General features: G+C 36.7%; 1 protein-coding gene across 1 annotated transcript; it reads right to left on the reverse strand.

Moving 5' to 3' along the window:
- Positions 1-191: 191 nt before the first annotated feature.
- LOC149812529 (outer envelope protein 64, chloroplastic-like) lies at positions 192-14,740 on the reverse strand. Its single transcript, XM_089992745.1, has 13 exons — positions 14,424-14,740; positions 12,985-13,137; positions 12,522-12,646; positions 11,456-11,581; positions 8,559-8,741; positions 8,319-8,463; positions 6,860-7,028; positions 6,605-6,739; positions 6,085-6,285; positions 2,476-2,603; positions 2,344-2,395; positions 946-1,015; positions 192-688 (listed from the first exon to the last, which is right to left on the reverse strand). Exons 1-13 carry the CDS (start codon positions 14,618-14,620, stop codon positions 609-611), a joined length of 1,764 nt encoding a protein of 587 aa, XP_089848871.1. The 5' UTR covers positions 14,621-14,740; the 3' UTR covers positions 192-608.
- Between the last annotated feature and the right edge of the window lie 274 nt (positions 14,741-15,014).

Raw genomic sequence — 15,014 nt, forward strand, 5'->3', positions numbered from 1 at the left:
ACAACAGTGGTTTCACATGACCTTCATGTTTGTACCATAGATTGAAGAACATACCAGCCAAGTTTGTACCAATCTTATTATAGAATCGAATCAGTTTCCTCCACACAAAAAAGAGAGAAAACTATGAAATCTAGTTCTGGAAGTGATCGTAATAGACACAAAATTGTAGCTTTGAATGAAACTGCACAGCATTGAGAAAGCCAATTAGCAGCCTAGCAATTTAAAGATACCTCAAAACAGTTAAAAGGAATCAACCAATATGTCTTGTGCAATTAATAAACTAACAAAAATAACTACGGTGAGAAGAATCGTAAGCCTCAGTTAAGTACAACAATGAAAGCCGGAAGACCACTTTTGATTTGAATATGGAAAAAATGACAAAACTGAACTTCCCTGATTGCTGAATGCAAATCAAAGTATCGGTGGGAGCCAATTTGTACAATCTTCAGACGTCCCTCAGTGCTGCACAAGCAATGATAGATTTAAGGATTGAACCTCTCAGCAATCTAGCCCTTGCCCCATCAAGAGTAGAACGTGAGTCCGCTGGAACCCCCAAGAAAAAATATGTAGGCTGTCGAAACCTTGAATGTTTATTGTTGGTGGCACTACTAAAATAATTTCTTCAATCTATTGACAGCAAGTTGTGCAGTCTTATTTGTGGGTTCAAGAACAAGAGCATGTCTAAAATCTGCAAAACAATGAAACAAATATATTGAACCATAATGCTTTTTAGGTGTATCATCAGCAGAGGAGGCAACTATAAAAACGGATAGCAGTGTGTATGAATCGACTACTACACGGCCAATCAAAAGCAGAAAATTTATGGAATTTTGATGATATACAGGAGCCACTACAGTATCTGGCACTTGCAATGAACAAAATGGCTAATCAAAAGTCTATCACAAAGCTTAAAAATGGTTTTAAAATTTTATCATGCAAGATTACCTTCAATGGATTCTTTATAATAACCAAGCATCTCCCGTGCAGTTCCCCTTCTCAAATAGGCCTTCACATTCTGTAAAAAAAAGCAAAAAAGAAGTCAAGGAGACTTTTCACTACATTCCACAACCAATAGTAAGCTGCAGAAATTTACAAAAGCTTAAGCAGTAGAGATTTAAAAACATATGAATCCAATTGTGAAAAAGGTGAAACCTTGACTAAGATCAAGCCATCAAGGTATAAACCAAAGTTACCGGAAGCGCCTATACCATAGGGGAAGCGCCCCGATACACGTTTCAGAAGCGGGAAACGTCGCGCTTCCAAAATGTGCGGGGAAGCGTCCCTTTTTCTTGGGAAGCATGCTTCCCCCTCACTTCCATCTTTTTTCATTTTTTATTTTTTTATTTTTATTCTCTTCTTTTTCCGCTTCCTAGGTCGCTTCCGGTTCGCTTCCTAGGTCACTTTTGAGATGGTTCGTGATTCGCTTCTAAGTCTGCCCACGCTTCCCGCTTCCTAAAATTTTGAAAGTGCCTCGCTTCCCGCTCCCGCTTCCCGTATCGCTTCCTCGACTGGCAACCATGGTATAAACCAAATACAGATCCAGTTTAATATCCTCCATTGTCTGCCCAAGATCTGTGTTGGCCTATCCAAGACTATAAGATAAAGTGGAGACGGCCCCATAAGAGAGCCATCAGCTAAAAACTCTCCCAGTCTCACTTGACGTCTATGCTTTGTAAGAAGCTTGATCTTCATTTCTCGAGTTTGCTTTAACAGGACAAGAGAATAACTAAATTTTTGAGTTTTTTATTTACACATGGTCTGCTTTAATCCAAAAGCATGACCAGAGGACTTCTATCCAAATTTGTTTATGGAAGAAATCAGACGCTTCAATTCAAAGCTCTAGGATTCAAAAATACAAATGGCAGCAAATGTTTTAGAAGCAGTTTTTAGTTCAAAGTCTTTAACGTCACATTCTTTTTTATAGGGAAAATTTCTATGAGATGTAACCATGCTCTCACACCCGTGTTATTTTACAACCAACGTGCACAATTTTAACAGTTATTAAACACTCATACTGTAGAAATATGTCAGTGTCCCATCAAATATTCCCAGTTATTCATAGTGAGTTTCCTTGCGGTGTATTATTCCATCAACTCTGGCATAAACACTATTGCAAATATGCGTCTGTATATGTGTGTGGGTGTATATGCATGCTCATCATGTTTCTCCTGTTCAGCCACCTATTCAGGAAAAAGACAGAAAACAGGTAGAAAAACAAAGAGAATCCAAATCTTATGCAATCAATTCCAAACATACAAATTCAAGTAGAGCAACCTGAACCTTATCTTAATTCATGGCCATCAATGCATAACCAGAGAAATATATGATTGATTAATCACCCACCTTTTTATCAAGGGTGATGGCTGTGCTACAATCAGCTTCAGCTTGCAAAAAGCTACATGAGAAGAGAAAACTGTCAAGCAAAAGTGTAGTGAACAGTTATTTTAATTCCAAGAAACAGATGCAATATCATACCTCCCCAACTCCAAATAAGCTGCAGCCCTATTACTGTAGTATGTTGCATTCTTCACATTGAGTTTAATCGCTTCTGAATAGAAGCTGATTGCCTTCTGCCATTGCTTCTCTTTGTAAGCAGTATTTCCCTGCACAAGGCAACAATAGCAGAAAATAGGTGAATGAGAATGTGAAAATAGCAGGAAATAATTTGTATTGACTTTCTTGAAATCAGACTCGAGTCAAGTAAAAAACGTGCTTGAATAAAAATGGAAAACTAGCAAGAACAATTTGTATCAGCTCTCTTGAAATCATAGGCTCAAGAGTCAAAAGTATATATCGTGCTTGAATAAGCCTGGACCAAAGAGCCACTGGCTCAGTGGAAATTACCATGTCTGGAAATGAATTGTAATACCTCTAGAGTAGTGATAGGGTGACTTCTAACAGAATCCAAAAGTCAAGCCCACATTATCACGCTGCCGTGTGTTTGTAAGTCACGAGAGTTTTTACAACTATGAGATTTGGATCAGAAACTGGCACACCTTTACATGTGGCAGCAGGACAACATTGGGTCTTCTCTTTCACATTCAACAGGTTTGAGCCATGCAATTTCATGTATTCATGACTAGTACCACGTGGTAAAACTAAGCATATTCAGATGGACCAACATTCCATGCATGAAAGTGTAGGTACATAATCGGTTCAGACAGACATTCACTAAGAATTAACCAAGAACGATGATCAAATCAGACAAATATTCACAAACTTAATAATTTGTACAAGTTCTGACTAGTATAATAATGTGACATATTTGAAAGAGATCAGCACACACACACACACACACACACACACACACACACACACAGGTTTGTGAATTCACTAATACCAATTTCCCAAAACTATGACCAGGTTTGAGGAGCATAGAGACAAGAATCTAGAATATATGGATATGGACATCATCCAAGATAGCAAGTTTCAATTTAAATCCTGTCAGACCAAAGTCATCCCTGAATCAAGGTGTTCAAACTGAAATTCGGATGACTTTGTAATGGAAAACATGTTCCAAAGAAGATTTGGTGGAGCCAATAAAAAAAATGTAGGCTAGATAGAGGTGGCCTGGTTGGTTCTGCCATAGAGAGAAGTTGGCTGAGATAAGTCAAAACTCAAAAGTTGTACTGGGTGGGACTCTGGTGGGTAGGTAGGACCAAAGAAGGTCCTGCCAAACTTAGGCAGCTCCACTTAGATCAAGGCTCTATTAACATACACAAATGAAGAGAGATGCATGGAGTATGGTAAATGGATGCCAAATTTGGAGAAATTCTTTATTAAGAGTGACCTAATACATAAGATTTGGCAATCGTGAGCTCCCTATACTAACAAGTGATTGCTAATTGGCAATTTTGAACACATAAAACATAATGGAAACAGTTGTTTCCTCATAATACTATCTCCTAATGACTAATGTTCAAATTTTGATGATTATTCCTTAATTGCTAAAGAAAAGGGCAATAGATAATATATTTTTCTATTTTGGGAAAAAATGATCATATGTGCCTCTAATGATTAGAGGCATATCAACTTTAATTAACATTCATCAAATCATCAGAAGAAACAAGATTTATGCAAGATTACCCATTGTTCTAGCTGTATAATATATAGTAATACTTTTACCCAAAATATGATTGACTGTTTGTGACATGTTGCACAAGCAGCTATTAACATCCTTCACACCAACCTTACAATATATACCAACTTGAATTTATCACTTCGAATGCTAAGGCGGTTGCATCAGCAATACATCATGATGTTAAAACACATTCTCTGTTGTCAAAGGTTATGCTGCATTGCTCTACTTTCCAAGGCAAGGCCAAGATAAAGGGCATAAATGAATAATAAAAAACAAAGATCACTATTAGACAGAAAACCTAACATGTAATGAAGACATTGCCTCCATAACTTGCCCTTCTAGCACTTAAATTTATCAAAAAACAACTAGATAACTAGACTCTTATCTAACAAATAAACTGAGAAACTTTATGATGAAATAGGAAACACTGTACAAGATAAACTGATCTTTGTATAACTCTACCTGTAAAGCGTTTATTCTTGTTTTGAACTGCTTATGCCCTATGTCCCATAGGTACGAATGCAGGTGCCGGTACATAGGGCACACAACACATGAATTTCTAAAAGTATGGACACGGGGTTACGACTATCATATATGTGCAAGTATGCTATTTTTTAAGAAAAATATCGTATATATACACATATATGTATGTACACAAGCATGCACATGTGCATGTGTGTGTGTATCAAATGCAATACAAGAATGGATGAACAGATAAGGTAACCGGTCAGGTCTGGATCAAGTAGATATGAAACTGGCCTAACTCGAACCTATGAAGTACCAGTACTACTACCAGCGTTGACAAAGCTAGACAAAGGTAGGGAACACTTCTAAAAGTACCCATATTACATAGCTTATACCAAACAAGATGGACAACTTAGCTTTTTTCTCTTAACAGAGCTTTCTGAATTGCTATTCTGGGCATGATTATCTAATGTTGTGTTTGCATATGCATTAGCAAACTCTGAACCACTAATAGGTACTGCTGAAGCAGTGGAAGCACACACACACACATGTATCAAAGTGAACAAGAACGCTCATGTCAGGTCCTCAAGAGACTTGCAACAGTTTTATTTCCTTGAAGTTCCATTGGAAAGCTAAGTCAGATCAAGATCTTTCTGCAAAAGAAAGAGTCAATGTTTCACAAAGAAGCAGATGACAATGAGATGCCATCATGATATTACCACTATAAGATTAAACAACAAGGTATTGTCACTTTCTTGCAATATTTTAAAAGTTGTCATTTCTGATAATATAGTCGAAATTAAACAAAACATGACTTGTCGCATTTTTTCATATAACCACCTTCTTTTTATGTAATTGCTTTGAACAACCCTGCTTTTTCTGATCCCACCCAAAAGACATGCTTGGAATGAATTAACTTTTCACCCTTGGCCAATTAATAATGATGTTACCAGCTTTCTCTAAAAGAAAGAAATGATATTTCCCAAGGAAGCGGATAACAATGAGACATTATTATGATATTACCACTATAATATTAAACAACAAGGTGCTGTCACTTTCTTGCAATATTCTAAAAGTTCTGCAGCTTCTGATAATATAGTAGCAATTAAACAAAACATGACTCAGAACATGTTTACATATAACCGCCTTCTTTTTATGTGATTACATTCAACAGCCCAGCTTTTTCTGATCTAACCCAAAGACATGCTTGGAATGAGTTACTTCACCCTTTGCTAATGAATAATGATGTTACCATACAATATCTTCTTCACTAACGATGCCAATGCTAACAGCATTAACTTATTTTAATTGACTAAAACGTAGTCAACTGAACAATCATAAGACTCAGCAATAACTAGTGGTTTATGTAGAAGCTGACAGAGTCAGTAGCATGCTTTAGGCAAATTGAATAAGCATGTTGTTCTAATGGACATTTCACAAAACATGACATAAACTAGTGAGTTCCAAATCTATATTTGTCGTCTCAAGGCTTAGATTTGTTTCATATATGAACAAAGCAAACCACAAAAATAAATCACCTTTTCTTTAGCAATCTCAGCCTGCTCTTCTTGACTGATGGCATTAGTCGATGATTTGCATTTCTCAGCTGTATTGGCCTCCTCCTGAAGAGAAGCATACATAGCTTGAACAGTATCCAGCAAAAATCGATCAGCTCCATGTCTGGCAGCCAATGACACTGCTATAGGACACTTGTCATGAGATCCTAGCGGTACCGTAACCTGTCAAGAGACAATAATCAAAACAAAACTGAAATAATCCATTACCCTAGTAAAATTAAAGATACAATTTCATCAGAATGTTGACTCCACAATGAACGAATGTTTTTTTATTAGTGTCAATAGTTAAGAAAAGATAAAGCCAGTTCCAGCTGAAAGAAAGTGATGGGGGGGGGGGGGGGGGGGGGGTCAAAGATGGAAAAATATAGTATAAAAGGGACCAAAATAAAATAGCTGAACTCTTACAGTAAGTAGAGAATAAACAAGTCCACTGACTGACTGGTAGATGCTAGCATAAGATTAAACTGACAAACTATCATACCTGACAACACCCAGACATACTTGCTATAGCCAACAAACTGAAAGATCGAGACTGATATTCCTTGGAATATATTTCCTTTGCTCCAAGTTTTGGTGGTGGACCAGGAGCTGTAGGGATCACAAGAATACCATCCTCCTGCAGGTAGAATTTGAAAAATATAAAAGACGAAACAGCAAACAATGAATTGGAACTCACAAGTGACTATGAAATTCAAGAACACATTAGAATCCATGTTTTTTCCGAGGAACAATCTACCTTCAAAAGGGCCGTAAGAGCAGATCGTGCTTCATTCCTGATTGACTGGCACTGGGCGATGCATTCATCTGTTGTGTCTGATGTCATACACACATATGACAAAATGGTTGGACTTAAATCAGGCTTGTGAGAATTAATCCAATCCTCATGGTTGTTTTTGAATTCGTTCCTGCATGAAGCACTCGAATCACATCAGACAACCAAAAAAATATGAAGCATAGGAAAGCTGCTGTAGAATGATGACTTGTTATCTTTAGTACCCCTTTTTCCTCTGTACCTATTTCTTCATTTTAGAAAACATATAAAAGCTTCAACATTTGTTCAAATTCAGCACCAGGAACTGTTCAATTTTATGACATCAACCACGACGTATAACATGTTATGAAACTATATTTTTTTTACAAACAAACTACCTTCAAAAGGTAGTAAGCACAGATCCTGCTTCATATCTCTTGAAATGCAAAGCACCAACAACTCATAGCTGTTAAGAAATTTATTTTTGTAGCATTGACACTTCATATAATAAATATATTCCAATCAAAACTTTGCCAATTCAAAACAAATCTGTTTAGCTTGTCAATAGCTATCACATTTTCTTTTGAAAGCACAAGTTGATCTTATTGTTGTTCCCCTCCTTTGAATAGCCAAACAAAGAGAGTAGCACTCATGGTTTGCAGCTGAAACCTCTCGGATAAGGTAGTGAAACCTCTCAAGTTTGACAAGAGATATACTACACAGACACACAAAAGAATAAATAGATAAAAGCTTATCAAGAAGTTAACATAAGAGAACAAGGGGGAAGGTTATGGGGGAAGGTTATTACTTCATGCAATGAACAAAATCTGTGACCAGAACAGGGTCCCCAGAAATACAGCCCTTCATTAACCAGGGACACACAAATTGCTTATTGTAGGAAAAAATGAATAAATAGCCTCCTGACTTTCCAATTAATCCACAAAGCCACCAAAAATTATTCACAAAAACATTTGCAAGGAAGAGGATTTTCAACTCTTAGTTGTTTCAATGGTGAGCCAAGTCTCCAACATCAAGAGACCAAACTGCGATGAGATAACAAAATTACCATGGGAAGAAAGAGAGGAATGCACAAAGTGAATAGCATATACAAAAGAAATGTGATTAGTCTGCCTGTTTGATCAAGAAAACCAAGCTTAAGTTAAAACGAGGACACAGAAAATCCAAAGCAACAAAAGCCATTGAAAACATGCAACCATGACTCGATAAACACAGAACATTGAGAACAAGAAAGCTTAACATGCAAAAGTGATCTAGAATGCTAAATTGCTAATTAAATAAACCTTCTACAGCTATTCCATGGAAGAAGAAGTATCAGAAACATTGATAATAACTGCAAATTTCAATATAATATTTTGATAAAATCAGATGAAAACCTGCCATAAAAACAAAACTTTAAAAGAAATCCCATACAGAAGGTGCACACCTCTGCAGAAACAACATAGCTTCTGCAAGTGTCCTTAAAGATGAAACTTTTAATTCCCCATTTCCAGACTCCTTTTGAAAATGTTTCAAGCTTGGAACTTTTGACAGTAAATATTCTCCCAGATTTGCATGCCTTATAACTTGTCCTGTAAAAAAATGACAAGATCTTCTTCAGATGAGCAGAAGGCAACCAACAGAATTTCAAAGAAGAAAGAGAAACAGAAGTAGCAGAAATACATACTTCCATAGAACTTCTCTGTGGATCTAATGACCACCTGAACAATCCGGTCTGCAGGAGCTTTCACAAGTTGAAAACAGTCATCAGCCACAATAACAGATCTAGGCTGCCGTGATTCTGCATATGGAATCTGCAAAAGCACATGTCCCACACGACGCAATATACTAGGATCTTTAGCAAACCATCCTGCATGGGATAACAAGTGTTCAATAGAAATGTTTTAGCTTTTATGCAAAAACACAATCAATTCAGATTTCAGATGAAGAGAAAAAAACTATAATGCTCTACATCCTATTGTTCAAAAGGGAGAACTGGGAAAAGTTGTTGCAGGATGCATTTCTTCTCTATTGCTATGTAAATCAAACAAAAAACTTCAAAATACATGAGGTTGCCTTATTAGAGAGGAGGCACTCGCAATACAATAATACATCCAACAAAACCCAGTCCCACCACTAGCATTCCTTCATATAACCTTAGATCGATCTATACTAAGGTATAGGCAGGATAGCATGAACGTCCCTTGAGGAAATCTTTAGGATATCAAGGTGCTAAGGTGAATGCAGCAGGCCCATTCTTCATCTTACCCTCAAATATGGAGAGACCCTTAAGTTTCCCAAACTTCCGAGAGACACCCAAGGAGGCTTAGGCTAATGAGCCTCACCTCCCATTTTTAGGTTCATGGCCCTTTAGAGCTCCCCAAACTGCATGCCCAAATGGGTTAGCCTGGATCTGGATCTGACCCTGTTTCCTCACACCTGATCCAAACCCAAACCAAATTACAAATGGATCTTAGGACCCATACCCAATTCCTTATACCTACTCTCCTTCCGAAAAGGGTCACGACCCATTATTACAAAGACCCACAAGACTCAACCCAACTAGATTTGACTCAAATACAACCTTACACTAGGTGAACTGTAACAATATCGAGCGAGACTGAATCTAATCATAATATAGTTTCTTTTATCACAATGATTCTGATTCTATGATCATATCACAACACTAACATTTTGCTGAATTCTCTTGTTTATGTTATCAGTGATTGACTCAGATTGCAAGAATAACTTTGCTTGAGATTGGGCACAAAAAGAAATTCCATGAGGTCTGGGTAGGTTAAGAAAGCAAGCAACAACCATCATAGACTAGAAGTCCAAGGTTTAGACATCAAAGACTCTAGGCATGTAAACAAGCTAGGTAGAATTTAGAATTGGTTGCTCAGGCTTGACTCGCTATGATAATCATGCTTGAGCTTCTCGCCTAAGCTTGACTTGTTGAGCATGGTTTTGTTTTGTTCCAAAAAACAAGTTCAAACTTTTTATCGTGTCAATTCCAAACTGAACTCTAGTAACCTGATATGATAATCAACCCCGGATAACTCCAAGGTGATTGGTTAAAAAGAATTATAGATTTTATTACTATCTAAAATATTAAAATTGAAAAATAACTCAAAATGAATACAAGTTACATGACAAGATCATTTCCTTTATCAATCAGAAACTAGCTTTGTATTTCACTCTAGTGAATACCCATGGTTTGTATCATCATAGGTATGAAATGAAAATGAAGAATCCTTCTAACATAGCCATAATAAGGTTTATGCTAATTTAATTCCCCTATGAGAACCATTAAATTGACATCATATGGTGATAAATGAGAAGTTACTTGCAATTCTCAATCCTATATATTTTTATCAAATGGGAACAAATGAGAAGCTGGTAAAAAGTTCAGTTCAAGCATAATCATGATAGTAGTGTCGCTAACCCTTGATCTCAGAAGAATGCACAACACAGCGTGCTGCTAACTGTGCATGCCTGTTTAGTTAGCCTTTTGAAACGTCACATTAGGTGAAAAACACATAGCCTAACCATATCATGCAAAAAAGCATCAGACTGTAATGCACATAGCATGTGTCATGGGCTAGATAATGATATAGATAATGATACCACACAGTATGGGTGGTATGATACAGGAAATTTTCACAAAGACTACGAATATATACATAGACATAGAATAACACGAAAAAATAAAATATCTATCTGTGGATATAAACTTTTTTTTAATAGTATCCAACAGTACATAATAGCAGTATCTAGCCATTCTAACATTAAAAGCGAGGAACCAGCCATCTCGAGTTACCAATCCAACATAGTTATTTAACTAGGTGGACTTTATTGCTTACAGATTTTGCCATATGTATTAGAGTGCTTATCAATGATATCAAATGGAAATTATGCTATTAGATAAAATGAGCACTGGCAAGGTTTTATTGTTACTTGGTTCTTCAATAGTACAAATAAATCTATCATTTAATTATAGCGACAGAAATGACTAGTCTGGAAATTTTCTTGCTTCTAGAAAAAAAATGACTGATCTAGGAGATCTCTTATTAAAACAACAACTACGCCTTCATCCCAAAACAATTGGGGTCAGCTAGGAGATCTCTTATTGATTGAAGAAATCAAACTTCATCACTACTGTATCATAATCCATCTCCCTGAGGATGACCACCATTTTACTCTATAAATCTGAATGTCATCTTTGAAGGGAACAAGGTCCAAAACAAGAATAATAAATTTATAAAAATGTTGCCATTTTCATGCCACCAAGATATATTATGGAAAAACAAACAAATACCAAGATCCATTTTACTAGCATCATGATATCATTTGTCATGTAAAAGCAGGGTGCATGTGTTGCAAGACAACTCTCTTGCTAGACAAGTATCATGTGTATTGTCTAACACAACATTTTATCTGATACATGCTATCATAGAAAGAGGTCGGATAGTAACATTGTTGGGAATTAGCACAATGGTTAGTCGTTTAATTAAATGTATTAAATATTAATACAATTAGTATCCAAGAGAAATAAAAGAAAAGGTAAATCTATCAAATACATACCAACAGCATCGAGACTTGGAGCAACAGGAATAATGCCCATCCCAGATACAGCTCCGTGTGAAGAGCGAAAACCTAAGATACCACAGAATGCTCCTGGTATTCTTACTCCCCCAGCAGTATCAGTACCTAGCATTGATTTACAGCAATACATAAGATTCATCATCAAACAGACAACGACATACAGAAATGACAATCCATAAAAAGCTAAAAATCATATTTGAATTGTCCATCCATAGAATCAATTTTTACATGATTCAATTACCAAATATCAACTAATGAAGATGCAACCCTTCAGTGTTTGCTAAGAATCTAGGTTGAGAAAAAAAATGAAGAAAGAGGCAACCAAAAGAGGGCCAAGTTCTCGTTAAAAAAATTAAAAAAAAAAATCACTGCTTCAAACATTTGATTCACATGGATATTTCCTTATTCACAGTCAAACAATGACCAGCCTAAATAATCTAATATGTTACTAAATATTAAACAGCTTAAGGGCTTCAGCTTATATCTTAAGTCTTAACGGCAGACTGAGGAAATCCAGATATCAACATCACTTAAAATATAGAACTATGTGAATAATTATTACCTTTTCAAGATTTTATGGCCTCATTGAACATGGGATAGGAGTATGGTGAAGTGCTCATATAATACAATCAAATAACAGGGCCAGCATCAATAAAAAGTTCCATTGTGTAGAACCCTTGAAATATAAAATATGGTAGAAAAACAAATGATTTCACATGAATCCAGAAGTTAAGAAAATACATGATCATTCAGCAGCAAAAGTTAGTTAAAGTCATGTTAGATCCTTGAATATTATGAGTTTATACTTTATATTATATTCATTTTATGAAGGACTAGATATTTCTCCTCAGGCCGCATAATTAACTATAAGTACTTTATCAGAAACTACAGAAGAGAAATTAACCCAGAGGGACAGAAAAAGCTGCAGGTTATTGGGGGGATTATTCTTCAAAGCTCAAGAAGAGAGCTCATCCATTCAAGGTCAAATACAGTTACGCACTTACGCTTACATAATACATTAGGGACAGGTGAAGCAAAAACTCACCCAACGAAAAATCCACAAGTCCAGCAGCAACTGCTACAGCAGACCCACTAGAAGAACCTCCAGGCATACGTGAAGGAACCAACGGATTAGTTGGTGTATCAAAATGCTTGTTTTCTCCACTGAGACTGCATCACATGTTAACATAATGCACATTGATCAAATAAGTGAAATTTGCAAGTGCCTATGTCAAAGCTCCACAAGGTATTGGAATATAAACATATGCATGATAACACTGGCACAACAGAAAATACATATGGTAAACAAAAATACCCCACAATAATAGATAAAGAATGTAGTAAAGAGTCCAAATAAGCTTGAGGACCAACAACTCCATCTTGCGTCGTATCATTCCAGTGGAAACAATAAATTAGCAAGTAAAGTTATAAAATGCAAAGTGCAGAAGAACAAGTATAGATCTAAATTTTTCTCAAGGACAGCACAAACTTTGATGGAGTTTATATACCTATATGCCATTTCATCCATGACAGTTTTTCCAATACAAGTTGCTCCTCCTTCTATGAGGGCAGAAACCACGGGAGATGTTTGTGCTGCAGCTTCATGTGTATTTTCCCAGACCCAACTACCAAAACCCGTACTGTATCCACCAATATCAAATCTGGTAACCAATTACATAATCAAGATTTCATTAATTGCATAAGAAAGAAGATTTACAAGACATATCATCAAAAAAAAAAAAAAGATTTACAAGGTAGCACGGTAAATCATAAAATATAGAGAAAATCACAAGAATAAACAAATGAAGAGTACATGAACAGCGCTTCCATTCTTTGGTACTAAATTTTACTCATGTCCGACTGCTCTCCTGCAGTATATCAAGATGTGGAATTCTTTCATTCTTTTTCTTTTTGGTTTTACTGCTGGGATGCAGGTTAACAGCTTTGCATCTCTTCATTTTCTCTGTCTTGATAAGTTTGTTCTCGAATTTCTATAATAGTTAAATGCTTTTCAAAATGAAACAGAAGAAAACAATGGGAAGAAAATCAGTTTGAACTGTAAGGATGTTATCTATGTTGTATTACGCTATCACCAAATCCAATTTGATGGTTGGTAGGATGAAAGCAGATGCTACCACAAAAAGCCTAATAGGTTGATATATATATGTGCTTCCTCACAAAAACCACCAACAAAGACAAGCCTCTTGTGTCAAAGCATGAATATACCAATATGCAGAATAGATTAAGCCCTTCATCCAGTGCAATGAGCTGCACTCCATCACAGTGAAATCAAGCAAGGATCGTCCGCTATCCAGATCTGGGGGCACTCAGTGGCGAATTCCACAACTTGAACTTGAAAAGGTTATTTTTGCTTGGAGTGTACCTAAGCTTGAACCCATTAGCTCTCCAGATTCTTCGTATGGAATATAACATGCAAATTATTCAATCACAAAATCGAAAAAGCTCATTGATACGGTCGCACCCTTCCCGTATGACACAAAATGAAGAATCATAATAAGAAATTTTCGCACAAAAAATAAACAAAAACGAATTCAAGGTTTATTACGAGAAACCTATCCACGGATGAACCGCAATTCAAATTTCTAGAAATCCACATAGGAAAAAGTAGAAAAGGAACACAAGGAAGAAAATTTGTATATACCGTCACTAATGAACACCAAATAAATGAGGTACCAAAACCAAGTGACTTCGCTGCTTTGGCCTGATATACCCAGGCCAACTAAGTATTAACCAAGAAAATTAAGGAAGATAGAAGGAGCAAGTAGAAATAAGCCATTAAACCCACACCAACTAAACATACACCTCATAATTCGATCGACCAACAAGGGAAAAACTCTCGACATAGTGAAGAAAAGAAAAAACCAACAAAAAATCGGCGGATAAAAAGAACACAGAAGGGTAGGAGGAGAGTGAAACAGTAGAATACATGTCTTTAACTGCGAAAGAGAGACCCGTGAGCGGGTGGGGAGCCTTTGGAGGCGCGGGCTGAGGAGGAGGAAGCAGCTGAAACCTCTCAACGAAGGCACCAAAATCCTCTTTGATAACCTTCTTGAACCTCCTGCTCATAAGGATGATGCCTGCGATGCCCAGCCCAAGCAGAACCCATACGTTTGCAGAAGACATTCTTTGCAATCTCTCTCTCTCTCTCTCTCTCTCTCTCTCTCTCTCTCTCTCTGCTACGGATGAGAGAGCGGAGGGGAAAGAGGATAATATCGAGAGGAACGCCTCTTACAAACCTAAAAGCTGATTTTGCAAGATATCGCGTTAAATATTATATATGACATGATGAATTTTACCCAAACCGACCTCCCTTCTCTTTTTGTTGCTTGACAACTGACAAGGTTGAAAGTTGATTGAATCTAAACATCAAGCCCATAACTACAATAGAGTTGAGAGACGAACTTAAGGTTCCCGTGGGCAAGGGCTGGGAAACATGGCGAGCCGCTTGTTTGCATCAACTCATGAAAGGCCAATTCTTTTGACAGAGAAAGCTGGGGTTAGGCAGACCCCTACCAGT

This window comes from Nuphar pumila, chromosome 17 (assembly GCF_984573655.1).
Source record: "Nuphar pumila chromosome 17, dmNupPumi1.hap1.1, whole genome shotgun sequence".
Classification (NCBI taxonomy): domain Eukaryota; kingdom Viridiplantae; phylum Streptophyta; class Magnoliopsida; order Nymphaeales; family Nymphaeaceae; genus Nuphar; species Nuphar pumila.

Excerpts from the sequence above, each read along its gene's own strand:
- LOC149812529 (XM_089992745.1), bottom strand. The coding sequence starts at position 14,620 with ATGTCTTCTGCAAACGTATGGGTTCTGCTTGGGCTGGGCATCGCAGGC. Across the intron at positions 13,138-14,423 it reads TCTTTCGCAGTTAAAGACAT|ATTTGATATTGGTGGATACA; the intron begins GTATTCTACTGT and ends ATTGGTTACCAG. Across the intron at positions 11,582-12,521 it reads ACTTGTGGATTTTTCGTTGG|GTACTGATACTGCTGGGGGA; the intron begins GTGAGTTTTTGC and ends AATCAATGCTAG.